The following is a 25855-nucleotide window of genomic DNA, read 5'->3' on the forward strand; positions in this document are numbered from 1 at the left end:
GATTTGGGACACACAAACCCATCTCTTAGGTCCTGAACTATTTGCTTCTAATAGTGAATGCCAATCTCCTCCGCTGGCAACCAAATATGGGAGGCATTTTAAACTCTGGGGACTTTCCTTTTCCGCCTCCGCTGCTTCTCCCGCATTCCCTTGCTCTGCCAGCGCAGTGGGAAGGAGAGATAGAAGCATCCTGGCCTGGCTTCCGTCCAAGGATAACCACGTATCCTCCCTACGTCCCTCCTCCTGAGAAGTGCAAGGGGGGAAGAGGGGAGAGCTTGAATTTCTGGGAGCATAAATCCCCCGCCCCGTGAGCTGCCTGAGGTGAGGTGGGCCAGGCTCATGTTAGGGGGCTGCTGAGCGCTGTGCTTTGAGGGCTCGCCCTGTTTTCCTTCATGCAGAGGCAGACTTTGCCCACAAGCAGGTGGCATCAGCCTGCAAGGGAGGGAGGTGCCCGTAAGTGCCGCGTTGCCGCGCCCAGAGTGATCTTGTCCCTTCTCGCCTCTAGTTTCCAGGCACGGATCGATGATTGCGTCAAGCAGATGTCGGATATCCTCTGCCAGGTGAAAGGGCCGGGGAATGCCCCTCCGAATGTGGTGGCCCAAGATGCAGACAACGTCCTCAGGCCCTTGATGGACTTCCTGGATGGAAAGTAAGGGCACCAGGCGGATCCGCAACAGATTTGGAGGGTTTGCGCAGGCCTCTTGGGGGCCGTCTATGAAGAGCAACCTCAGCTTGAGCCCAGGGCTGGGAAATGGAGGGGGCTGCTTCTGCGGAAAAATCCCCCACCCTTTCTTGGTTTCTCTGTCAGTCCCAGCTGAGGCAGAAGGACTTTTTTTTAGAAGCGGCCCAGAGTGAATTACAAAAGCTCCCCTAAGAGCTGGAAGTAGCCATAGTAGTTGGCCTGGCCAGACCTCAAGGCATGGCAGCAGCTGCTGGTTGCGTCCAGCCAAGGGAGTCGGCTGGAGAAGACCAAATGCAGGCTGGATGGACCTTGGGTTCTGGCCAGGCACTTGTGGCCACCAGGGAAAAGTCAGGGATCCCTTTGTCCTGCTGAGGTCCCCTTGCTTGAGCCGAACCCTCTGCTCTCCCCCTGCAGCCTGACGCTCTTTGCGGACGTCTGTGAGAAGACGGTGCTGAAGCGGGTGCTGAAGGATCTCTGGAGGGTGGTCATGAACACCCTGGAGAAGATCATCGTGCTGCCTCCCCTCTCGGACAACACGGTAATCCTCTTCCCCTGCTCCTTTGCCCCAAGGAGGTCAAGCAAAGAGGCAGCAGCTGCCCAAGTCACAGCTCACAGAGCCTCCTGACCAAGAGGGGGATTGAGCCCTGATCTCTCCCAGGTCCTGGGATGCCACTCTAACCACTAGGTCACACCGCCTCTCTTGCCTTTTGCCAATCTTGGCTGCTCTCAATGGTCTTTGTAGTTGTCCCCTTCCTTCACCCCCCCAACAGCCCCCAGGTGAACAGAGAACAGAGGTGGTACATTTTTAAGTGTAAGCACAGAGCTGTAGGGCTGGGGGGGGGAGGGGATCTGAACCAGCCCAGGGGCATTTGGACCAGATGGGAAAGAAGGAGCAGGTCTGAGCGTAAGAGATGCTTCCTCCTCCAGCCTGTTCCCCCCTGGGCTGCCCTGAGTCTGCTTCTGCCCATGCAGTGGGGAAGCAGTAGAGCTGGGGAGCCAGCTTGGAGGCTGGGCTTCCTTTAAGGCTGCGAGCGATCAGCGCTCCTGCTGCTGCTGCTGCTGCGTGGGCTTGTGTGAGTTGCCGAAACAGAAGGAGAAGCCCTGCCCGCCTTTGTACGCTTATCGCATGCCCTGCCGCGAAGAGGTTTAAGCGGAGCTGTGAAAATGGCTGGGTCAGGCTGTCTGCGGGGCAAGCCCAGCGGCAGGCGGCAACCAGCCTTTTCAGAAAGAAAGAAGGAAGCGAGACAAGCGGGGGGGGGGCTGGCTGCAGAAACCCTTTGAAGCTCCCAGGAAGGGGAGGAAAATGGCCCACCAGCCTCTTCTCTGCACAAAGCCCACCCCCCACTCCGCGGAACAGAACGGACCCAGAGAGAAACGGGTCCCAATTGCCATGGCCAATGGCAGCAAGTGCCACATTGTGTTCCTCCAAGGAGCCCCCCGTTGCCTTCTTGAGTGCAGTGCCAAGGAAAGCCCCCACCCACTGGTGCAGGGGCTGGAGAGTTGCATGGGGCAGCCAAGAGACCTTTCTTTGTGGCGCCATTCTTTGAAATCTTTCCTCTCTCTTGCCTGGCGTGGGGAGGGCAATTTTCGCCCAGCCTTGTAGCAGCCATTAACACGAACAAACAGGAACATTTTGCAAAGCCCGTTTTCAGCAGCCCTGTGTCCACGCTGTGCCTGCAGGGAAAGCTTTAAGGATGATAAGGGAAAGGTGCTGCAGCCTGGTCAGAGACCTGTTCCCTCCGGAGGGCAGGGGAGCCTGGCTTGGGTGGGCCTGGTGCTTCTTGGCACAGTCCCAGGAGCAGCCAGGAGCCCCGAGGCTGAAGAGGGAGCACCAGGCAGCCGCAGTCGTCAGGAGACGGCTCAGCCAATCGACTCTGGTGCTGTGGAAACGGAGGGATGTCTCCATGCCTGGAGGCCAGAAGCCCATCGGACTCTGGGTCAGGGGCTGTGGCTGCCAGCTCCCTAGAGCCTGGCGAAATCTTGTGCCCTGGGAAGCACAACTGGCCTGCGGGTGGATGGAAGGCACACATGTCTTTCTGTGGTGCGTTTGCCACGGCAGGAAGAGCTGAGCTGTCCCTCAAGGTCTGCAGTCAGCGATGGTGGCCAAGGGTGGAGGGGGTTGCCCTGATCCGCAGGCCCAAAGGAGGAGGGCCTGCACAAGTGGTTTGGTGCAGGGATACCAGAGGAGGTCAGAAACACCAGAGGGATCCATTCTAGCTCTAGAACAGGCCAATGTACAACACCGACTGCAGAGCCAGACTCGGCACAGACCCTGAAGAGGCAAGCGGTCGCCACGACTTGTCGGCACCCAGGAAAGCATTCAGGCATCACGTCTTATACAAAAGCAAGCTCAGGCTTCCAAACTTCAAAGCAGGTGAACATAAGCAAGCTCATTCTGGCAGCAAATGACAACCAGCCCCAGGGTTATCCTGACTCCCAAGGTGGCGTTTGCAGGCCTTCTGGAACATGGTCACCGTTTTGGTTCTACACAGGGTTCCCTTGTGCCTCTGCCAGGCGAGATATTTCCGTTTCTGCAAGAGCTGGATTCCCAATTCCCAGTTTGATTCTAGGCTAAGGCTGGAGGGGTACGTCTGCATGTTCCCTCATATGCGCCTGGCCACAGGGTGCGGGGAGGGAGGGAGGGGTTCATGGTGCAAAGGGGCCTGGAAACACTAAAGCAGAGCGCTGTCAACTGGCCCTTTCCCCACGAGCGCAGCAGACGGGTGTGGAAAGGAGGTTCTTTGCTTGGGTCTCCTCTTGGTGCTGGAGGAAGAGCCTCGCTTCCCCCTCAAGGGGCCGCCATGACCAAGCCAGCACAACACCCCCAAGGCTGGCTAGCGGCAAGGGCTTTGGAGCCGAGGGGCGATGGTGAGCAGACCAGGGCAGCTTCTACTGGCTTTGAAGTGAAGTTTTCCTCTCCTTTTTTGTTTCTGCTGGAACCTTTGTGCACTAAATACCCCCCAAGTCTGACCATACCAGCCTTGTATCCGATCCTTCCAGCTGAGCCCTGGGTCTTCCTTAGGAGTGAGTGGCTTTAGTGGAAGGAGGAGTATGCAGGTAGCCTCTCAGTCAGGTGTAGGGACCCTCTAGCAGGGGTGTCCAAACTTTTTAAAAGAGGGCCAGCTTTGATGACGTGAACATGCATGGGGGTTGTTGAGCTTTTTTTAGGATTGAAGTTGTTAAGCTTTTTTTAGGGTAAAATAAACTGAATTAGGCCCCTGAAATGGACTTTGGACTCTCTGCCTTCTTCCTGGACTCTTACCAGCACTTCTTCAGACCTGCCTTGGATGTTTCTGCCTGTCTTTGAACCCTGATGATGCCTCTGGGTTGCCCAGATGGAGGGCGGAGGAGGTTGTGTGTGTGGAAGTGCTCCTGCAGTACAATGATAATATTTGTACTCGTTGACCTCTGGCCCAGCCCACTCCTGGGAGGTCACCTAGGTGGGAAAGTGGCCCTGTCTCTAAGCTGGCTGCATCCACTCCTGCGTATCTTGGAGATTGCCAAGATGGTCGTTTGACGGCCAAGTCGAGATAAGTGGGGCTTCCCCCCGCAAGCGCCTCTCCTTCCGTTGACAAGCCAGCATGTTCCGCTTGGCGCAAAGCCTTCGGGGCCTCCCGATCCCTCTTCCCTACTGTACTGGTGTGACCCACGAAGGCTGCCCCCCTTCGCCTTGTTTCCCCCCTGAAGCAGCCCTAGTGGGCAGGCGCTTGCAAGAGGGTCTCCTGCCTTGGCCAGGGTCCCGCTGGCTGCCCTTGCCTTCTCAGAATCCGGGGTGTAACCTTCTGCTCCTCCTGTCTTGTCTTTCCTCTCTCGCTCGTCACGCCCGCAGGGGACCCCGCTGATATTCAGCGCCGCTAAAGAACTGGGACACTTGTCGAAGCTGAAGGTATGGGGGGGTAACCGCTAGCGCATGGCCCTCCGCCTGCCCTGCCTGTGACTGTTGCTGCCTGCTTGTGCGTCCCGCAGAATGCCCTTGTGTCCCCTTGTGTGTCTTGTCACCGTTGTCGTAACCGTGGCCAGTGCCTGAGTCCCTGCCCAGGCGCAAGCTGGGTTTTGCCTTGGCTCTCAGCGCCTGATGCTTGACCGCAGGCCGTCACACCGTCTCTCCGCCCGCCATCCCTGCAAGAATGAAGCCCTCGTGCCTCAATGGGGGGCCCTTCCCGACGGCCGGACGAGAGAGAGGGCCTCCGAATGGGCAGGGGCTGCGGGGCTGGCCAGGGGACGGGGGTGGGCTGGGACTCTCGGCTGGGATAGCTCAGTTGGCCAAGCATGAGACTCTTTTTTTTTCCATTTTTTTAAATTTTATTTTCCAAATCTATAACAAACATAAAAAGAGAAACATTACAATCTGAAAAACAAGCAAACAAACAAGCAAACAAACATACATTTATCCTAACTGATAAATTCCCAATTTTGTTATCCTTGTTAGATGACTTCCTCGAATCCCCCCAGCCGAGTCTCCATATAAGTCATTGCAGCAGTTAAGATTAACTTAACCAATTAACATCTTTCTTTCTTTTCATATTAAGCATGAGACGCTCAGTCTCAGGGCTGTGGGTTTGAGCCCCACCTTGGGCAAAAGATTCCTGCGTTGCAGGGGGTTGGACTAGATGGCCCCGGGGTCCCTTCCAGGAGACCTTTGTGCCGTGTTTTCTTCCTTGCGGCTGGTGTGTGTGTCCGTCTTCTCTCCCATGTGAGCTTGCATAGGTCTCCAGAGACAGGCCTGTGGCCGCATTCCCACTCCCTCTCCTCCGCTCGTCTTTCTGCCGCGTGTCTCTTCATAGGCTTCTTCCGCTGGATCCCTGACCCAACCCTGCGCTTGCCTTCCCTTTTGGCTCCTTATCATTTAAGGACTCCTCCCCGCCCCCCCCCCCGAAACAGCCCTAATCTCACCATCTACTGTTTCAGGATCACATGGTCAGGGAGGAAACGCGGAGTCTCACCCCAAAGCAGTGTGCGGTGCTGGAACTGGCTCTAGACACCATTAAGGTTAGTGACACACACACACACACCCCGCCTCGGTTTCTCAAACACAAACAATGGTGATTTCTGCATTGCAGGGGGTTGGGCTAGATGACCCCTGGGACCCTTCCAACTCCTCAGTTCTGTGATTCTGTGAATTCCAGGGAGAGCAGGAAGCACAGCAGTTGTTGCTCACCCACCCAGGGGTGGGGATGTTGGCCAGCGCCAGACTCTCAGGGGCAGAGGGTGGGTCTAAATCAGGTTCCCGGGTAAGACATTTTACCTATTAAAAAGGGCAGCAGCAGAACGTATAAAGTTCAGTGAGTTCAGATGTGTCCCAAAACAGCCTGAGACTAGATTCGGTAAGTAAATTCTGTGTCCAAGGCAGCTGTCTCCCAGCTCCATCTGGTACGCAGGATGAGACCCTACCTGCCCGTGGACTGCCTGGCCAGAGTAGTGCGTGCTCTGGTTATCTCCTGCTTGGACTCCTGCAATGCGCTCTACGTGGGGCTACCTTTGAAGGTGACCCGGAAACTGCAATTAATCCAGAATGCGGCAGCTAGACTGGTGACTGGGAGACCACATAACACCGGTCCTGAAAGATCTTCATTGGCTCCTAGTACGTTTCCGAACACAATTCAAAGTGTTGGTGCTGACCTTGAAAGCTCTAATAGCCTTGGCCCAGTAGACCTAAAGAAGTGTCTCCACCCCCATCATTCTACCTGGACACTGAGGTCCAGCGCTGAGGGTCTTCTGGCGGTTCCCTCACTGCGAGAAACGAGGTTACAGGGAACCAGGCAGAGGGCCTTCTCGGTAGTGGCACCCACTCTGTGGAACGCCCTCCCATCAGATATCAAGGAAATTAATAACTACCTGACTTTTAAAAGACATCTGAAGGCAGCCCTATTTAGGGAAGTTTTTAATGTTTGATTCTATTTTTAATATTCCGTTGGGAGCCACCCAGGGTGGCTGGGGAAACCCAGCCAGATGGGCAGGGTGTAAATAATAATAATAAATAGAGATTGCAGTCCAGTTTAAGAGCAATGATTGTTTTAGCCGCTTTCTCAGTCCACAAGGGAGATAGATGGCTGTAAGACAGAGACTGCGCTAGGCTTTCTTCTAGCCGAGAGAGAAGCTCTTCCTCCTTCCACCTCCTGGACCCCTGGGTTCCGGAGTCTCCTTGGTGGGCTTGGGGGTCCCCACCCCCTGTGGCCAAAGGAGCAGGGCAGGTGGGTCCCTGGCTGGGTCCCTGGCTGCTGCTTCCTTCTGCCTCTGACATGTGTGGGCCAAAAGGGGAGGAAGTTGTCTAGTTTTTGGTGAGAAGGGCCTCACCAAAAAGAGAGAAGAGGCAGTGAGGCCTCCTTCCTTGGAAATCCCACAAGGACTGCCGGAGCGTTGAAGGGCTAGGAAGGGCCCGTTTAATTCAGGCAGCCGCCCCGTCAGGAAAGGGAAAAACTGGGATTCCAGCCTCCAGTTGCATGTTTGTTTTTTAGTATTTTTTTATTAGCATTTGGGAAAAGGGATACGAAGATTATTATCCAATTTCTTTTTTTTTTATCAAAACCGAAATGTTAATCTAAGTAAAGACCCAAAACCTAAAGAGAAGAAAGACAAAAACAAAGAGAGAGAGAGAGAGAGAGAGAAGGGAGAAGGAGGGAAGAGGAAGAGGAAATAATGAAAGAGAGACAAAGGGAGGAGAAAAGGGGGGCGGAATTAAAGTTAAGAGAACAAGGAACTTCCGATTCTTTGTCAGCTATATATAAATGTTATTCAACTCATCCCCTCCGATGTAACACCCAACGAAACAACTTTCTGTAACCCAAAGATGTCATGAAGTCATGCTCCTTAATTCATGTTGTGACGCTGCCTGGCGGGTCCCTTAGAGTGTTCTGGGACTACAGGGGGACCCCCCCCCAAGAGCCCCCAGCCATCACGACCCCCCCAACTGCCTCTTTCCCACAGCAATATTTCCATGCCGGGGGAAGCGGCCTGAAGAAGACCTTTCTGGAGAAGAGCTCCGACCTGCAGTCTCTGCGCTATGCGCTGTCCCTCTACACGCAAACCACCGACACGCTCATCAAGACCTTCGTGCAGACGCAGACGGCACAAGGTCAGGATCCTGCGCGATTGCGAGACTCATTCAGGCGGGGGGGGGGAGGCAGCGGAGGCGCCATGGGGCAGGGCTGGGGGGGCCTCTGTGAGGTTGCCTCTTTGCGCCCTTCCTCAAAAGGGCGTGTGCTCACCAGAGCAGGCTGTGCGCAGACTGTCCAGGGAGTGAGCTGAGCTGAACCCTGGAAAAGCAGAGAGGGAACGCATGCCCACATTGTCTTCCCTGTTGATGCCCTGGGAGGTAGTTTTGGGTGGTCCCTGCCTGCTGCTCCGTCCCGGCAGAGCCAGCCGTGTGGCCCCTGGAGCTGATTCCCAGGCTCTTGCTCGCTTCTTGTGTGGGACGGGGTCAGCCCCAGTGCACAAGCAACCCAAGAGCCCTTTCTCCCTGGAAACGCCAGAGGAGCAGCGAACTGTGCAAGAGGGGCCCCTCAGTCCAAAGGGGGGGGGGGAGGATGGACCCCCTTTGGAGCATGTGGTGCCTCTGCTGGGGGTAAGAAAGATGCCTTGGGCCGCTCCTGCACCAGCTCTGCATCCTGGGGGGGCCTTTGATGCTCTCCATTCTCCTCACGGCGCATGCCTGGCCTCCTTCAGCTCAGCTCGGCAGCTGCCTTGGCCTCTGGCTCCTGCCTGGAGGCCGAGGGGTTGCTGCTGCTTTGACTGGCGGCTGAGTGAAAGGGTGAGAGAGCCAGTCTGGCCTGGCCTGGCCCAAAGTGGAGTGGGTCACCAGCCCAGGGGCGTAGCTAGCTGCTCCGGCACCCAGAGCAGCGGGGGTGGGGCAATCTGCACATGGGGGCAGCGTGGTGATCTGCCCACAGAGTCCGCCTGGTGGATGAAGCCCCACACTGCCGTTTTGGGCAGCATTGGTCCCGAGCCACATTCCCAGGAGAGATGTGTGGCCCAGGCGTGCTGCAGGCCAGACCCCACAGTAAGTGCCACCCCCCGTGGTGTGCCATTTGTCACGCCCTCAGGGATTCCCCCTGGGGTGGACTGCACCCCCCCCACATACACCCCGCACCCCCTTCCTACGCCCCAGCCCCCCAGGGCTTGCCTGGGAGTCCCAGCTGGGGGGCTCTGCTTCGTTCAGGGGCTGAGAAGTGAGCGATCAGCAGGTGAGCTCCGTCTTTGCCCACCTTCATCTCACCCAGAGGACTCTGGGCCGGAAGGAGCAAGGCCAGTGTCCCGCTTTCCCTCCTCTCTGCAGCCAGAGCAAGAAGACCCACTCCTTCTTCTCCAACTCGGGCCCCGAAGGCAGCCCATTTTAGGGCACCAGGGCCCCCCTTGATGCTCAGCCTCCCGTGGAGAGGAGCTCCGTTCCCTCGCCTCTGAGCCCATTCCCACAGCCCGTCCTGCCTTCTCCGCCCCAGTGGGTTTCTGCTTTGTGATCTCAGCCGGGTGGTAACCAAACTCTTCTCTCTCTCCGTCCTGCCTGCTGCTTGCCCCAGTGCATGGTGGGAAAGGGATTAGGTTTACGGCTAATGAGGATGTCCGTCCTGATAAGGGTACGTTCCAGGCCAATGTTGCCATAACAACATTGGCCGGCTGCAAACCGGCTGTGCTTTGGAGCCCCCCACCCTCACCCCCCCGTTGGCCTTTCTCTGTCCCCCTCTAGCACCCCCAGGCCTTTCCTCCCCTCCTGGAGCACTCGCCTCATAGCATCTTGTGGCGTGCGCCTTGCAGGCTCCCTCGCAGGGGGGTGGGAAGGTTGCTCTCCCCAGGGAATTTTGTCAGCCTGATGGCAGAAGTCTGCAACTCTGGATGTTCGAACAGCCGTAGTGGCAAGAGAAATAGGGTGCTTCACACTTTGCAAGGTAGAGGGCTCCTCTGAGTATGCACCGAGTGCACTGTGAAGCAGCCACCTGAGATGGTGCTCAGTGCTGGACCCCAGGCAAACAGTTCGCCTCTCGCGACACCGTGATGGACAGTCCAATGAAGGCTTGGCTTTTGGCTGCAGCTCTTTCTGCAAATCTGGAAGAGTCTGTATGGTTAAGATGGGTTCAAGCTCCCAGGAGCAGGCAGGGCTGTGAAAGGCAGGCTGAGGTTGGAGCTTCTCTCTGCTCCTGAGGCTTCGCCTCTGCTCTCCGCACATCCTCCTCCCACCTTACTCAGTTTCATAATCAGCAGGAGCCTTTAAAATGCTGCACCAGACCCAAAGCGCCAGGTGAAGGATGTGCACTGGAAACCCTGCTTTGCGGAGACACAACTGCCACCCCAGACGGCCTGTTTTAGCCACCTGGCTGCCCCACACCCCCCAAAAAAACACCCTCTGGCCCTGCCATTGCCTTCATGTTGTGTGTCTGAGAGGACAGTCTCCAGGAACCAAAGTGTTGAGCGTGCGGCAGCTCTGAGCCAGCACCACTGCCTGCTTTCGCAGTGCCCACCCATTGTCTCAACTGGGTCCCTTTGGTGCTAAAATGCCTCGACACACACACACACACACAGCGGTGGGAAGCGTTGCTGAGGAGCGAAGAGGAGAGCCTCCAGGGGGGCTGTGGATCCGCAGCCAGCAGGGGCTCTTGACTGTGGAACAGCAGCCTCTCCATGGGGCAAGAGGCAGCCCCCCTGCCTAGAGCTGGGCTGACTGTGCTTTGGGCTGGAGGAAAGAGAGCAGGGATCCAGTCCAAAGAAGATAGCAGAGAACTAGGCTGCAAAACATAAAGGCAGGAGGGAGCTCTCCGTTGGGGGAAGAGAGCAGAGGCGTGGGGTGGGAGTCTTTGGGCAACGGGATGCAGCCCCCCCCCAAACTCTAGGCACATGCCAATGCCGTCTGTGGCGCTCTTTCTCTTTCTCTGCCACCCAGGCTCAGGAGTGGACGACCCCGTGGGCGAAGTGTCCATTCAGATCGACTTGTACACACACCCCGGCACCGGGGAGCACAAGGTCACGGTGAAAGGTAACGAAACACACACACCCCCACACTCCTCTGATGGGCTGGCAGCCAGGCCTGGCCTCTTGGGCTGGCAACCCCTGAGCCGTCAGCGCAGCCACTGTGCTGGAGAGTTGGCCATCCAGGCGGGCACTGAGTAAGCCTTTGAGCAGAGCAGGCTGCCCGCCTTGCACTCCCCCCACAGTCACCCCCAGAGGCTTGCAGGACTGTCACTGACCAGGGCGGGGACTCCCTTTTGGAGCAGCCTTTTGTGGACGTGGCTTGGAAACTTGCTCAGCTGATGGGTGGTTGGGCTTCGTTGCAAGTGGAGAGGCTGAGCTGCCTCCCAAGTTGCACAGCCATCTACTGGTCCACGGGCTCTCCAAATGGCAGAAAGAGCTTTTCCCTTGTCAGGACAGTGGTGTGGGGAAGACGCGTCTGTGGGAGGCCAGCCAGCGGCCGAGGAAGAAGCTCCAGTGAGAGTGTGTGCCTTGAGCTGGGCAGGAGGGGCTGGGCTTCTGCCTTGGGCAGCCTCTCGGGTTGCTGCTTGTTGAGTACTGCGAGTCCAGACCCCCTTTGCCCTCTCTGGTTTGGCCAGGGGATGTGGAGCGGCTGAGCCGGACCTCTCCCCCAGCCTCTTTCTCTCCTCCCACAGTGGTGGCAGCCAACGACCTGAAGTGGCAGACCTCGGGCATGTTCCGCCCTTTCGTGGAGGTGACCATGATTGGGCCGCACCAGAGCGACAAGAAGCGGAAATTCACCACCAAGTCGAAGAGCAACAACTGGGCCCCAAAGTACAACGAGACGTTCCACTTGTAAGTCCCGTCCTCTCCCTCCTGTCCTCTCCCCAACTGGGCCAAGAGACAGGCAAGCAGCCGCTCGGCCTGGAAATGCAGGATCAGGCCACGCAGAGGGAGCCTTGCAGGAATCCCACAGCCCTTATCTCCCTCACCTCCTTGCCTCTCCCCCTGCAAACATAGGGTGGACTTGGCAGTATTGTTGGCATTGTTTCTTAGCCGGTAAAGGTAAAGGCACCCTGACCATTAGGTCCAGTCGTGGCCGACTCTGGGGTTGCGGCGCTTTATTGGCCGAGGGAGCCGACGTACAGCTTCCAGGTCATGTGGCCAGCATGACTAAGCCGCTTCTGGCAAACCAGAGCAGCGCATGGAAACGCCAGAGCAGGGACCGAGCAATGGGAGCTCACCCCGTTGTGGGGATTCAAACCGCCGACCTTCTAATTGACAAGTCCTAGGCTCTGTGGTTTAACCCACAGCGCCACCCACGTCCCTTTTTTCTAAGCCTTTACCAAAGCGATAAAACTGAATATGACAAGACGAAACGAGAACTCCTGGCTGGAGCAAGGCTCAGGAGCTCAGGAGGAAGATGCCACTGGGGTGGGGGGCTCCTGGTCCCGGGACCCCATCTCCTTGCCAGAGTTTTAATGGCGCTTCCCTTGGCTCTCTTGCAGCATCCTGGGGAATGAGGACGGGCCGGACGCCTACGAGCTGCAGGTGTGCGTGAAGGACTACTGCTTTGCCCGCGAGGACCGCGTGCTGGGCATTGCCGTGATGCAGCTCCGGGACGTGGCCGACAAGGGCAGCTGCGCCTGCTGGTGCCCGCTGGGGCGGAGGGTCCACATGGACGACACGGGGCTGACGGTCCTGAGGATCCTCTCGCAAAGGACCAACGATGAAGTGGCCAAGGAGTTCGTCAAGCTGAAGTCGGAGTCGCGCTCCACGGAGGAAGGGAGCTGAGCCCTCCTGCGTTTCCACCCTTCTTGGGTGACCGATGCCAATGTGTGCGGAAAGCGCAGCCGCCGGCTTTCTTGGACCCGGGGAGGAGCCTCGCGTCTCGGTCGGCCCCTTTGCCGGCCTCAGGAGACCTGTCTGGACCCCCAGCAGAGAGTCGGAGCCGGGGGGGGGAGGTCTTGGACTTGGGGTGCCTGCCTCCGTCATGGCTGCTCCTCTGGGGTTGGCGCTGCGGAGCAAGGAACGTTATTCTCTTGCGTGGGCAGGAAGACAAAGCCAGGGTGGGCCAGACACTCCTGGCCTGAGGGGGGTTGGGGGGTGTCCATGTTCTGCAGAGGAGAGTTCAAGGAGGAAGGTGAGCATCTGCTTGTTCCAGGCTGATTCCTTGGGAGTCCAACCTGTTGGTGAGCCTGAAGCCTTTGCTGGTTTTGGGTGGGCAGGAAAGCCCAAGGTCAGCTGTGTTTTGCCCGGAGCCTGGTTGAGCCTGGGTCCAAGTGGAAGCAGGAGGGGGCTGCAGGAGCTTCACTGTCCCCTACCCCCACCCCAGACAAGCACAACACTGACCAAAATCCCCCCTTTGCCCACCTGAGCACCATCCTCTCTCTCAGGGCCGCCTTATTCTCCATCCTCTTCTGTTTCTGCACCAAGTCTTTGTCCTGGGAGTCTCTTCTCTTCCCCCCTTCTCTCCCCCCCCCCAAGTGTTGCTTTTGGGCCGTGCAGGGAGGGAGAAGTTCCCTGGTGCAACCTTCGTGAACAGACCCACCCACTGGAAACAACTTTGCACTAGGAACCATGCAGGAAGAAGCCAAGCTGCCGACTGCCGAGGCAGATGACCCGGCCCCCATCCTCTGTGTGCTGTGGCCCTCAAAGAAACACCCAAGAGCCGCATGTTGAGGGGGGATTCTATTTGTATATTGGGGGGTTGTTTTTCTATTATTTTTTTCTCTTGGCACTTGTACAGCTGTATAATAACAGACCTTGTATTTCTCAGACCTGCTTTTAGACGCCGTGTAGTTGTTGTCAATGGATGTCAGATAAAACCGCTCTTTGGGTCACCACAATTATTACTGTTGCGGTTTTTAATCCCTGTTTAATGTGCCGCTGTGGCAGGAGGCGATCCGTGTAACCTTTAATAAAGGACCTTTTAGCAGCACCTCCTGCCTCCAGCCCCTCTTACTGGACTTCCCCGGTCGAAGGTGCAAACCAGGCTCCAGCCGCTCCCTCTTCAGGCTCCCCCAGAGGCCTCGGGGCCTGGAGCAGCCTTCGTTGCAGGTGGGGTGGGCCTGGGGAGAGCCCCCCGTTGCTTAGCCTCCCAAAGAGTGTCTCCATCCCGAAGGTGAGACACTTCCCATCACAACCCCAAACGGAGGGCGATTCCAGAGCCCTTCACTGCTGGGCCCCCCAGCACCAATTGGCCTCTGGCCTTGGGTAGTCTGCCAGATTTGACCCAAGGCCCGTCCGGATCTGGTCCAGCCTCCTGATCCCCACAGCAGTCAACATGTCGTCTCCCAGCCGTTGCGTCCCCAGCACCTTTGAAGCATCCTGCCACCTCCTGAGGGAGCTTAGCAACCACCCACAGCCTCACTCCTCCATGCGTGTGCCTGGTTCTCCCTTTTAAAGCCATCTCAGCTGGCGATCATTGCCAAAGCCGGTGGCAGCAATTTTGTAAGCTACCTGTGTGCCGTGTGAAGAAGTCTGCTGTCGCCTGGCAAGTCATTCCCTTGACACTTGTCCCCAGCTTCCTGGGGGTGGGGAAGAATCCTGCCTCCTGGCGGTTTCTTGGCAATTGCTCTTTGCCAGGTCAGAGTGTTGGCTTTCAGGCATCATCCAGGCACCTTGTCTATGCAAGAGCTGCCAAGAGGCTTCCTTCGTGTCATGAAATTCTACTCAGTATTGATCCAGAGCAGATTCCAGCATATAGTTAGCAGAGTGAAAACTTAAACACGTTGCAGGATTCCCAAAAAATAGACCAGAGGCAATTAATATTTCACCCAGCAGAGCTTTACTGCTACTGAAGGCAAATGAGCATAATGGTCACAAATCGAATACATTCAGGACTGGCCCTGTCCATAAGAAATCCACTTACAGCCGACTTAACTTAAACTTATAATAAGTATAAACCTTAACACTAAGCACTAAGGAAGAGAGACAGAAAGAAAAAGTGAAATCCAGGCTCCTTCTGGCCTCTTATTATTGTCAACATGACCTTGACTGAAGAGATAAGAGGACCAGTTTACGCCAACTGTACTCAGCATCTCTGAAGGAAGAACCCAAACATCAGGAACCTTCTGCCTGTTTCTTTCACACAGAGAAGCTTCCAGAACCCTCTTGAATTAAGTAGAATAGGAAAGATCTTTCTGCACATCAGATCAATACTTTCTGCACTAAGAAATGCAAAGTGACGCTTCTTTCAGGGGGTCAGGAGATGCAGGGCCCAACCCTGAGGGATGAGGGGTTGGTCTACTGAGCTTTAAAAAGAAAGAAGATCCTTGAGGACTTAGTCCTGTGACAAAGAAAGCAAAATCTGTATTTCTGGCACCAGTGGCAAAAATAGGCAGTGTGTTTAGTGTGTCTTTGGTGTTTCTGAATGGGAGGCTTGAGAGGGGCAGTGGGAGCCCCACACCCAGGGGGAAATTCAGCAGACACTGCCTGGGCAGACTGGATGTTCTCACCTGCTGAGCAAGTCATGAATTTCGGAGGAAGCTCAAGACCATTTAAGGCGCTAGCATCTTCCATCAGAAGCAGGATTCTTGCATAGATGGGCCACTTTTGGAGCATCTCTGAGTTCAGGCTGAACCGCTTTATTATTTAAACAACACAATTTAAAATAATGTGGTGCTTTAGAGAGCAACAGCCAAAGAAAGACAAGCGAAGCCTCACAGTGTGATTTCTGTCTGGAGGGAGAGTTGAAGGTCGCCACAAAGATGCCAGGAGAACCTTTCTCCAGGAGCCACGTGGGTGGGCGGGCTTCGTTCTATTTCTGCGGCTACACCGGAGAGCCGCCGCTTGCCCACCTCTTCCCGTGGGAGTGCTGATCGACTTCTGCAGTGCTGCCTCCTCCCTGTTGCTTTGCAGTCAGGAAAGAAGTTAAGGAGGTGTGAGGTTTTCTCTTGGTGAGTGCCTGGATCTCGGGGGGGGGGGGGCTGAGCTGTTCCTTGGACAGAAAGGGGAAATATTCAACGCAGAGGACTCCTGTCTCCAGCAGAAGATGGTCAGCTCTTCTCCACCTGTTTAGAAGCCAGACAGGAACAGACTGTTCTGAAACCAATTAGCTATTTCAGCCTCTTTCAAGACATCCAGATTTAGCATTTCCACTGCCTTTCTGTTGCAAAGGAGGTCACAGGATGAGATGCCTCCTCTGGGTCATTACTGGGACGCTTTCCTGGAAACTTAATTGCCTTGAACCAGGAATACTCAGAGCATCAGTTTGTGTAGACAGAGAAGCAACGTGGTTGAGCTCAGGCTCTCGGTTGCTTTGGAGCAAGGCTGGGTTTGGGGACAGGCAAGAGAAGTTGGCTGGAGGTTTCCCAGAGACATTGGGAAGAAAAAGCTGCTGGTGGCAAAAGACTTCTGCCATCACTGCAGGGAAGGTTACCGGTCCTTGTCGCCCATGAACGGGGAGCAGGAAAAAACTTCAACATGTAGCAGAGTTTCCAAAGGCAATTGTACTCCATCCAGCAGAACTTTTACTGATACTGAAGGGAAATGAGCACAATGGTCACGAATCCAAAACATTCAGGATTGGCACAGTCCATAAAAATCCAGTTGCAGCACTTAAATAAAGCTTACAAACTTGTAATAAGATGAAACTTTAACACTACAGCATACAGAACACCGGAACAAAGAAAAGAGAAATGAGTGAGATCCAGGCTCCTCCTGGCCTGACTATAATAGCCAGTATGACCATAACAAAAAGGACAACAAAACCAGTTTAAACAATCTGTACTCAGCTTCCCAGAAGAAATATAACCCAAACAACAGAAACCTTCCTGTTTCTTTCACATAGAAACCTTCTAGAATCCTCTTCAATTAATCAGAATAGGAACGATCTCTGCACATCAGATCAATACTTTCTGTACTAAGAAATGCAGACTGACCATTCTTCCCCTCTCTGGTTTTGAAAGTGCACAGGTAGTAGAACAGGTGAAGGGGGTGCAACCATTCCCTCCAGGGACCATGTGCTGCTCTGGCCCCCCTTAAGCCCTCTGCATTGCAGGGGGGGCACGAGACGACCCTTTAGGTCCCTTCCAGCTTTACAATTGTGCACAGAAATGCAGCGTCGCTCTCCTTCCACATTGCTTGCTGTGACTGAGCTGCACATGCTGCCTCTCATCTCGCCCACTCTCTGCAATATTTGCCCAGACCGGCTGCGAATTCTCCAAGTACAATCCAAATGCTTGCAGGGGGCTTTGGGGGGCTGAGCCTGCGTGTCACAGATCCCAGCTGGGGCTGCAAAAGGCTGGAAGCTGCTGCCGCTGCCGCCTCGCTGCTGCCAGGGGGCACTGCAAAATGGCAATGGCCTCTGCAACACCTCCTTGGCTGTGACATTCTCAGGAGTTTCAGCTCCATCTTTGGTGCGGCTATTTCTCCTCCCCCCCCCCTTGGGGCCCTGTTCTTAGAACACCAGGATTTCCCCACCGGCTCTTGCTTCTGCCTGGCCTCTCAGTTCTCCAAAGTTTTGATGTGCTCACTTCCTCTCCGAAACGTGTGATCTGTTTCCCACAAGTCCAATACAATGCAATGGCAAAGAACCTTCCCGTTTCTCAGTTCCCTCTCCAGATAACAACAGCCTGTCTGAAGCAGCTATTGGAGAGAAACAGATCCCTTTTTGTTGATTCCAGGCGGACAGACTCTGGGGCACTTGGCAGCAAGAGCAGAGTGCGAAACGCAAATAACACTGGCTGTGCCCTCATAAGAACATAAGGGGCATTTACTCACAGGGTCTAGAAGCGGCCATTACAGCAGCAAAATGAAGGCAGGGCTATAACTGCTGTCTAAGTTGCAAAAGGACAAAATGTAAGTTCACAAATGGCGTCTGAGCTGCAGAGCTCAGGCATGCCTGTGCTGTCAGCTTGGAAGTGTGGCGAAGAAAGACGAAGTCATCTCACAGAATTCTCTCTAGCAAATGTGACAGGAAAGCTCTGTGAGCCTCAGACCCTTCATGTTCCCATCTGCCAAAGCAGTCGGTTTGACTGCAATAATGCCCCTATAGTATTCTGAAGCATCACTGTGGAATTAGAGCAGAGCCCTCTCCTCCTCCGTGAATTTGTCAAACCCTCTTTTGAAGCCACCCAAGTTGTTGGCCATTCCTTCCTCCAGTGGGAGGGAGTTCCATAGTTTAACCCTGCGAAGAAGGACTTTCTTCAGACACTTCCACATGCGCCTCCTATCCAGGCTTAAAGAAGCTCATGACACCTGAATGCTTGCTGCTTTACCAGCCCTCTTCTCTGGACCTGCCCACCTTTTCATCCACTCGCTTTTGGCGGGGTATCCGATGAATGTGCTCTGGTGCTCGCCCCAGCTCAGCCCCTCTCACTTGCACCCCCAGCTGCCAAGAGGAGTGTGAGCTTTTCACAGCCGAGGGAGCTCTGTGGATTGCGCAGGAGCCCTGAGCAACAGCCCGCGTTCAGTGGCAAGTCCAACGATCAGAGGCTTCTATTTGCTCAGTGCTGCTCAGTGCCATCTCCCGCCCTCAGGTGCAGGAAGTTGGCCAACCCTCTCCGCTCTCTCTGCCCGCCTGCAGCGGCCGCCCAGGTGCTCCTGAGCTGCGCTGCTGCCAGGATCACAGCAGGCGCTACTGGGGTCTACTGGGCAGGGTTGGGGGCATTTAACGGATTCTCGACAGGACCTCTGGCTGCACCCATTGGGGGCTGCATGCATGCCTGAGTTTCAAAGGAACGGGAATGGTTATATGGTTGCAGCCGGGAATCGTCTTGTGCTTGCCCTGTTGGACGACTACGGAGGAAAACAGGAGTGCCTGCGGGTGACCGGGTAAGTCTGGTCACTGTATGGCCTCTGGAGGGGGAGGGGGCCTCAGTGCCCATTGGCCTCTCTGTCCTGGCCACCAAATAATTCCCTGTTCTCCTCTCTCACCTGGAGCCTCCCCAAATGGTGTGGGGACTCACACGCCAGGCTGGTTCAGGGGCTCATTCAGTTCCTCTTTACACATTGCAGGATTCACTCTTGGCCTTGCAAACAGGTGCAGGGTCCGGTCCCCAGCACCCGCTAAGCCTGGATTCCCTCGCTTTTCTCCCTTCCCCCACGACAAGTAGAAAAAGATGGTGAAAGGGAATGAAGCAGCGAAGACAGCTGAGGTTTGTTCCCTCAGGCCTTCTGATCAAATGTGTGAAGGAGGAAGCGAGGAGGGCCAGGGGCATCGTTCAACTTCCATCCGTTGCAAAGACCCTCCTTTTCCCAGGCCAGTGAGACATGGTGCCATTTCCCCCATTGCTTCCCTTTCTTTATTGAACATGATGTTCACATTCCATCTTTGCACTGAACAGGACAATAAAAAGGTTGAATTCATTTCAACAAAAATAACAAAACGCTGAAACCGCACCAGCAGAAGGAATCAGTCCGAAACCAGAGGTGCAATAAAGATAACTCCCACTAATGATAAAAATCAAGTGGCAGCATAAAACAGGGCTGTTTGATGGTTCAAGCCATGTGTAAAAAAACCCCAATGGTTCTACCCTGGCAGCTGAAACTAAGAGTGGGTGGCAGCTGAACTTTTTTGGTGAGGGTGTCACCACATAAAAGCCCCTGCGCTGGCTTGACATCTGCCGCTCCACTGTGGGCGGGGTTTGCAAAGAAAGGAGTCTGCTGCCAATGGGCTCAACCTCCAGGAAGGTTCCTATGGGAGCAGCTGGTCTGTCCCATTACCAGGCCCCAAATCCCATCGGACTTGGATGGCCAAAGCCAGCTCGTTCCATTGTGCCCAGAATAGGGTTACCAGACATGCCCGGTTCCCGGGGACAGTCCCCGGATTCACCAATCTGTCCCTGGACAAAATCTGTCCCCGGATTTTAATTAATGCCCCCTGATTTATGCCTGGGGACTTTTGGTGAAGCAATATGGTGGGTGCCATGGCAGCGAGCAGCACTGGAGGTCCCGGCCACGTTAAAGTTCCAGCCAGCCACTCTGCTGGCTGGGGGGGGGGGGGACTCTTTAAACCGAGGTCTGAGCCAGACAGCTTCCTTCTGGCTCGCTTCCTAGATCAACGCTCGCCCCAAAATCATGCAGAGCTGCCCGCAGCAGAAGAGCCCACGGCAGTCTTCTGCTGTGGGCTCTGCGCACCCAATTTTTTTGGGGGGGGCAAGCAAGGCGGTGAAAAAGAGAAGCCTAGAAAAGAGCTGAGCTGTGTTGCGAGACGGAGAGAGAGAGGGAGCCTTGTGTGTGTGTTTTAATGCGTGTTTTCCCAAGACCAGCGAGCACCTTTACTCGATCTCTCTCTCCCCCTACCCCAACCTCTTTTTTGGGTGTGTTTGTGTGTTTGTAGATGGGCTTCTCCGCCTGCCTTGTGTCGAGGTGCACGCCCAACAACTTTGGGGTCCCACCCTTAAGAAGGTCAAGAACTCTGGGCAACCCTTTCCTAAAATAATAAAGCATGAAATTATATATTTTTTTTAAGTGTCCCCGGATTCCTTGAAAAAAGTCTGGTAACCATAGGCTGGAAGCACAGCTCTCAGGCTGACGGAGCGTCATTCATGTGCTGCACCACAGCTCTGCGCTCCCGCAGCCAAGACTGCCTCTGGCTGGTGAACTGTTGCGCTGCTGCACCCTGTGGGCGTCCACCCAGCATTGGAGGAGCAGGTTTCTTCTGGAGCTGAGCTTGTGACCAGGGTGGTTTTCTTGCCAGCTCCACTTTGTAGGGGCTCCTGCTCCTCTTCCTCCTTTGGTAGGCAAAGCTTCACAGCGACGGAGGAGCCCCATCTCTCCCATGACCAGGTCCAGGCAACTGTCTCTCCTACATCTTGCTCCCGTTTTTCTGAGCTGCTTCTTCCTCCGCAGGATAATAATGGAGGGATACAATCTATTTCAGAGAAACAGACCAGACAAGAAAGGAGGAGGAGTGGCCTTATATGTCAGGGATGTGTATACCTGTGAAGAGATCCAAGATTTAGAACCTCAAAGCCAAAGTGAGAGCATTTGGGTCAAAATTAAGGGAGAGAAGAATAACAGTGACCTCATTGTGGGAGTTTACTATAGATCCCCAAGCCAAACGGAGGACATAGATGATGCCTTCCTGGAACAGATGGTCAAGCATGCAAAAGGAAGGGAGATAGTAGTAATGGGGGACTTCAATTACCCGGATATTTGTTGGATGTCAAACTCAGCCAAGAGCATAAGGTCAAACAGATTCCTCACTGGCCTTGCAGACAACTTCATTGTCCAGAAAGTGGGAGAAGCAACAAGAGGAACAGCCATTTTAGATCTGGTCCTAACCAATGTTGATGACCTGGTTAGTGGGGTAGAAGTGGAAGGATCATTAGGCGCGAGTGATCATGCTCTTCTGAAGTTTACTATACAGCGGAAAGGAGCAGCCAAGCATACTAGGACTCAATTTCTTGACTTTAAGAAAGCCGACTTCATAAAACTTAGGGAAGTGCTGTCCCATGGACAGTAATACTAAAAGGAATGGGAGTTCATGATGGCTGGGAGTTTGTTAAGAGGGAGATAGTAAAAGCACAACTTCAGGCAATACCAATGAGACGGAAACATGGAAGGTGCCTAAAGAAGCCAGGGTGGCTATCTAAAGAACTTTTAACTGAGTTAAGATTAAAAAAGGATGTGTACAAAAAATGGAAAAGGGGGGAAACCACCAAAGGGGAATTCAAACAAATAGCCAGCACATGTAGACACAAAGTCAGAAAAGCTAAAGCACAGAATGAACTCAGGCTTGCTAGAGAGGTTAAAAGCAACAAAAAAGGCTTTTATGGGTATGTTCGTAGCAAAAGGAAGAACAAAGAAACCGTGGGGTCACTCAGAGGAGAAGATGGTGAAATGCAAACAGGGGACACAGAAAGGGCTGAACTCCTCAATGCCTTCTTTGCCTCAGTCTTCTCCGATAAAGAAAACAATGCCCGACCTGAAGAATTTGGAGCAAATGATTCAGCAGAGGAAACACAGCCCAGAATAACTAAGGAGATAGTACAAGAATACTTGGCTAGTCTAGATGTATTCAAGTCTCCAGGGCCAGATGAACTGCATCCAAGAGTATTAAAAGAACTGGCAGATGTGATCTCAGAACCACTGGCAGTCATCTTTGAGAATTCCTGGAGAACAGGCGAAGTCCCGGCAGACTGGAGGAGGGCAAATGTTGTCCCTATTTTCAAAAAGGGGGAAAGAGAGGACCCAAATAATTACCGCCCAGTCAGTCTGACATCAATACCAGGGAAGATTCTGGAGCAGATCATTAAGCAAACAGTCTGTGAGAAAGGAATGCTGTGATCACCAATAGTCAGCATGGATTTCTGAAAAATAAGTCACGTCAGACTAACCTGATCTCATTTTTTGACAGAATTACAAGCCTGGTAGATGAAGGGAACGCAGTGGATGTAGCCTACCTTGATTTCAGCAAGGCATTTGACAAGGTGCCCCATGATATTCCTGTAAAGAAGCTGGTAAAATGCGGTCTTGACTATGCTACCACTCAGTGGATTTGTAACTGGCTGACTGACCGAACCCAAAGGGTGCTCATCAATGGTTCCTCTTCATCCTGGAGAAGAGTGACTAGTGGGGTGCCACAGGGTTCTGTCTTGGGCCCGGTCTTATTCAATATCTTTATCAACGACTTGGATGATGGACTCAAAGGCATCCTGATCAAATTTGCAGATGACACCAAACTGGGAGGGGTGGCTAACACCCCAGAGGACAGGATCACACTTCAAAGCGACCTTGACAGATTAGAGAACTGGGCCAAAACAAACAAGATGAATTTTAACAGGGAGAAATGTAAAGTATTGCACTTGGGCAAAAAAAATGAGAGGCACAAATACAAGATGGGTGACACCCGGCTTGAGAGCAGTACATGTGAAAAGGATCTAGGAGTCTTGGTTGACCACAAATTTGACATGAGCCAACAGTGTGACGCGGCAGCTAAAAAAGCCAATGCAATTCTGGGCTGCATCAATAGGAGTATAGCATCTAGATCAAGGGAAGTAATAGTGCCACTGTATTCTGCTCTGGTCAGACCTCACCTGGAGTACTGTGTCCAGTTCTGGGCACCACAGTTCAAGAAGGACACTGACAAACTGGAACGTGTCCAGAGGAGGGCAACCAAAATGGTCAAAGGCCTGGAAACGATGCCTTCTGAGGAACGCCTAAGGGAGCTGGGCATGTTTAGCCTGGAGAAGAGGAGGTTAAGGGGTGATATGATAGCCATGTTCAAATATATAAAAGGATGTCACATAGAGGAGGGAGAAAGGTTGTTTTCTGCTGCTCCAGAGAAGCGGACACGGAGCAATGGATCCAAACTACAAGAAAGAAGATTCCACCTAAACATTAGGAAGAACTTCCTGACAGTAAGAGCTGTTCGACAGTGGAATTTGCTGCCAAGGAGTGTGGTGGAGTCTCCTTCTTTGGAGGTCTTTAAGCAGAGGCTTGACAACCATATGTCAGGAGTGCTCTGATGGTGTTTCCTGCTTGGCAGGGGGTTGGACTCGATGGCCCTTGTGGTCTCTTCCAACTCTATGATTCTATGATTCTATAATTCTATGATTCTAGGAGCACCATCTCTTTGATTTATGCCTTCCTTATCTCCTGCCATTCCTCCAGGAAGATCAAAGTGGTGGGGCCACCTCTTGCCCCCATCCTGTCAACAACAACAATGTCCCCCACAGGGTAGGTTAGGCTGTGAGGCAGTGACCTGATGAGTGAGGATTTGAACCCAGCTCTCCCAGGTCCTAGTCTGACACTCTCCCTCCTGCACCACGCTGGCCCTCATCTTACAGTTGGTGAGGGGTTGATTCTTCTAGTGAAGGCTTCCTAGGGGCTCAGGCCTTCGTCTTCCCAACTGATAACGTTTGCCAGCATAAAAGTTTCCTGGCCCCCAAGTGACCCTGGCAGAATACGATGCCAGTGCTCTGGGGCTCGACCCTCCTAAGTGGCGCACAAGGCCAGATTGAATGACACGGCTGAAACTCTTCCAGTCGCGGAATTGGATTGCCTTTGGGGCACTTGCTTGCTCCCGGGCAGCGGAATATTGCCTGAAGCTGACTTATGGGGGATGGGGGGGGGGAGAAGATCCTGGGGAGCCTCAGGCTATGAAGGAAGCCCAGTGAAGGCGAGCGCAAGTGGTGCAAGCCTGGCCTTGAAGCCGACCAGGTGTTGCTTAGAGCATGGAATGGTGCCCGCCCCCATGCAGCAGTGGGACAGGCTGAAAAGAAGGCTCCTTCCACACCTGGCGTGGCACCTCCTAGTGGCCAATGTGTGCAAAATGCGCCTGGTGTTGTAAACAAAAATCTGCCCTTTTCCCCTTATGGGGTATCCCAAAGCCCATATAGAGTCCTTACGTAGCTTCTCTATTGGTAGGAGAAAATAACAGAGGCCAACCAGAGAATATTGAGAAGCAAAGCAGCTAGTAAGCCTGATCTTTATTGATCTGTTGCAACAGGGTCCCCCACTCACCACACGCAGGAGAAGGAGGAACCCTGAACAATGGCGCACAAGGCCTTATATAGAGATTTTAAATTGCCTGCCCTGGAGTCCAAGACCCCCGCCCCAGACACATCATACCTACATCACAGAAGGGGTGTAGCTCGAGATCACCCCCCAGATACATCATACTTACATCAAAGAAAAGGTGGTCTACAACAGAAATCTGAGTGACTTGTTTATCTTGTCTGACAGGTTACCTGCTTAATGGTCACTTGATTGGATTGCCTGGGGAGCCTGGTCAGTCTTTTGTAATGATAAATAATTAGTAATGATAAATACTTAGTTCCTGAGCCAGGTCACAGGCTCACCCTATTCATATCTTAATGTGCCCTTAAGACAGGATTTGTGAAGGAAAAGACAATGGGGAGGCTTTTCCATTTTCCTTTGACCTTGCAGAGAAAACATTTGGTCAGTTTGGGACAGTTTGGAAATCAAAAATGGTTCCAGGTTGGTCTTCCTGTGCTGATCTATGTACGTGCTTGGTTGGTACACTTATGAACATTTCACAAATTCTAAGACCTCAAAATTCCTATCACACTGGCTCCTGGCTAATTTTGAACCCTATACTCTCCATGCATCACCATTGATCTCAGAGGGAAGGGTTGGCCAGAAAACGTGCTTTGGTAGGCTTGGCTGCACGGGACACAAGGAGAGTCGGCTGCATCAGACCAATGGCCCGTCCAGTCCAGCATCTTGTTCTCACAGGGCCAAGCAGATGCCTCAGTGGGAAACCCACAGGCGGGATCTGAGCCCAAGAGCAGCTCCCCTTCCTGCAGTTTCCAACCACTGGTGTTCAGAAGCATGGCTGCCTCCAGCTGTGGAGGCAGAGCAGGGCCAGCAGGGCTAGTAGTCACTAATAACCCTCTAATCCTCTTTTAAAACCAGCCAACCTGGTGGCCATGCCTGCCCCCTGTGGTAAAGCCTCCAACTTTTCTCTGATGAAATTAGGGACGTCCCATCCCATAATGATGATTTTACTCTTTAAACCCCACACATCTTACTGGGTTGCCCCAGTTAAGCATTTTTAAAAAAACTTCCCTATACAGTATTGCCTTCAGATGGCTCAGGGGTCAGATAACTCCATACCCTCCAACATTTCTCCAGTGAAAATAAGGACATCCTAAGGAAAAGCGGGACATTCCAGGCTCAGACCAGAAACTGGGACGTCTTCTCTAAATCAGGGATGTCCCTGGAAAACAGGGACCCTGGGAGGGTCTGCTGCAGGAGGGAGTTCCTCAGTTGAACTCTGCTCTGCATGAAGAAGGACTGCCTTTGATCCGGGCTGAATCTCCAAACCTGCTTCAGTGGAAGCCCTCGAGTTCTTGTGTTGGGAGAGATGGAGAAGAAGAACGTTTCTCCGTCCCCTTTCTCAAGGCCAGGCATCAATATGTAAACTCCCATCATCTTGCCTCTCCCTTGCCTTTTCTCTAAACTGAGAAGTCCCAAGCGTTCCCCCCTTTCCTTTTGGGGAGCCTCTCCGTCCCCTGGCTCATTTCAGTGCCTCTTTTCTGCTTCCCAGAGTGGCGGCTGGCTCGTTTGGATGCCCTTCCCTTGGCACCAGCTCTCTGAGCCCCCTCCCTCTTGGTCCTTCTGCTCCAGGCTCCTCGCCTGCAAGGTCCCTGCCTGCCCGGGTCCTTGGCTTCCCTCAAAGCCTTGCAGCTGCTTTAAGGAAGCAAGCACCCTTTCCCTATCTACAGGAAGCGGCGGGGAGGGGGGCCTGACAGAAGCCTTTGGCCCCAGGCCAAGACCACAGAGTGGAGCAAAGAGGAGGAGGAAACTCTGCAGAGCCCAACTCCTCTGTCCGGGACCTGGAGGAGCTGGCCGGCCTTTGCC

At 53.8% G+C, this 25855-nt stretch overlaps 2 protein-coding genes across 13 annotated transcripts in view; both read left to right on the forward strand.

Moving 5' to 3' along the window:
• UNC13B (unc-13 homolog B) overlaps positions 1 to 13517 on the forward strand; it is a 156787-nt gene extending 143270 nt beyond the window's left edge. For 11 of the 12 annotated variants that reach the window (XM_081929483.1, XM_081929492.1, XM_081929488.1 and 8 more), the window contains 8 exons: positions 506 to 649; positions 1097 to 1220; positions 4512 to 4568; positions 5591 to 5671; positions 7607 to 7754; positions 10551 to 10643; positions 11272 to 11431; positions 12085 to 13517. In XM_081929483.1, the coding sequence (XP_081785609.1) occupies positions 506 to 649; positions 1097 to 1220; positions 4512 to 4568; positions 5591 to 5671; positions 7607 to 7754; positions 10551 to 10643; positions 11272 to 11431; positions 12085 to 12370 (1093 nt within the window). In that variant the 3' untranslated portion in view covers positions 12371 to 13517. The remainder of the gene's footprint in view (positions 1 to 505; positions 650 to 1096; positions 1221 to 4511; positions 4569 to 5590; positions 5672 to 7606; positions 7755 to 10550; positions 10644 to 11271; positions 11432 to 12084) is intronic. The other variant, XM_081929490.1, reaches the window with a different exon arrangement.
• A 4597-nt stretch (positions 13518 to 18114) lies between these two features.
• The window catches only part of LOC309379991 (phospholipid-transporting ATPase ID-like), an 84507-nt gene continuing 76766 nt past the window's right edge, over positions 18115 to 25855 (forward strand). Inside the window, exon 1 of the mRNA XM_081929603.1 lies at positions 18115 to 18364. The gene's annotated coding sequence lies outside the window, so the exon portion shown is untranslated. The remainder of the gene's footprint in view (positions 18365 to 25855) is intronic.

This window comes from Podarcis melisellensis, assembly GCF_964234715.1.
Source record: "Podarcis melisellensis genome assembly, chromosome: 11".
In the NCBI taxonomy this organism is placed as follows: Eukaryota; Metazoa; Chordata; class Lepidosauria; order Squamata; family Lacertidae; genus Podarcis; species Podarcis melisellensis.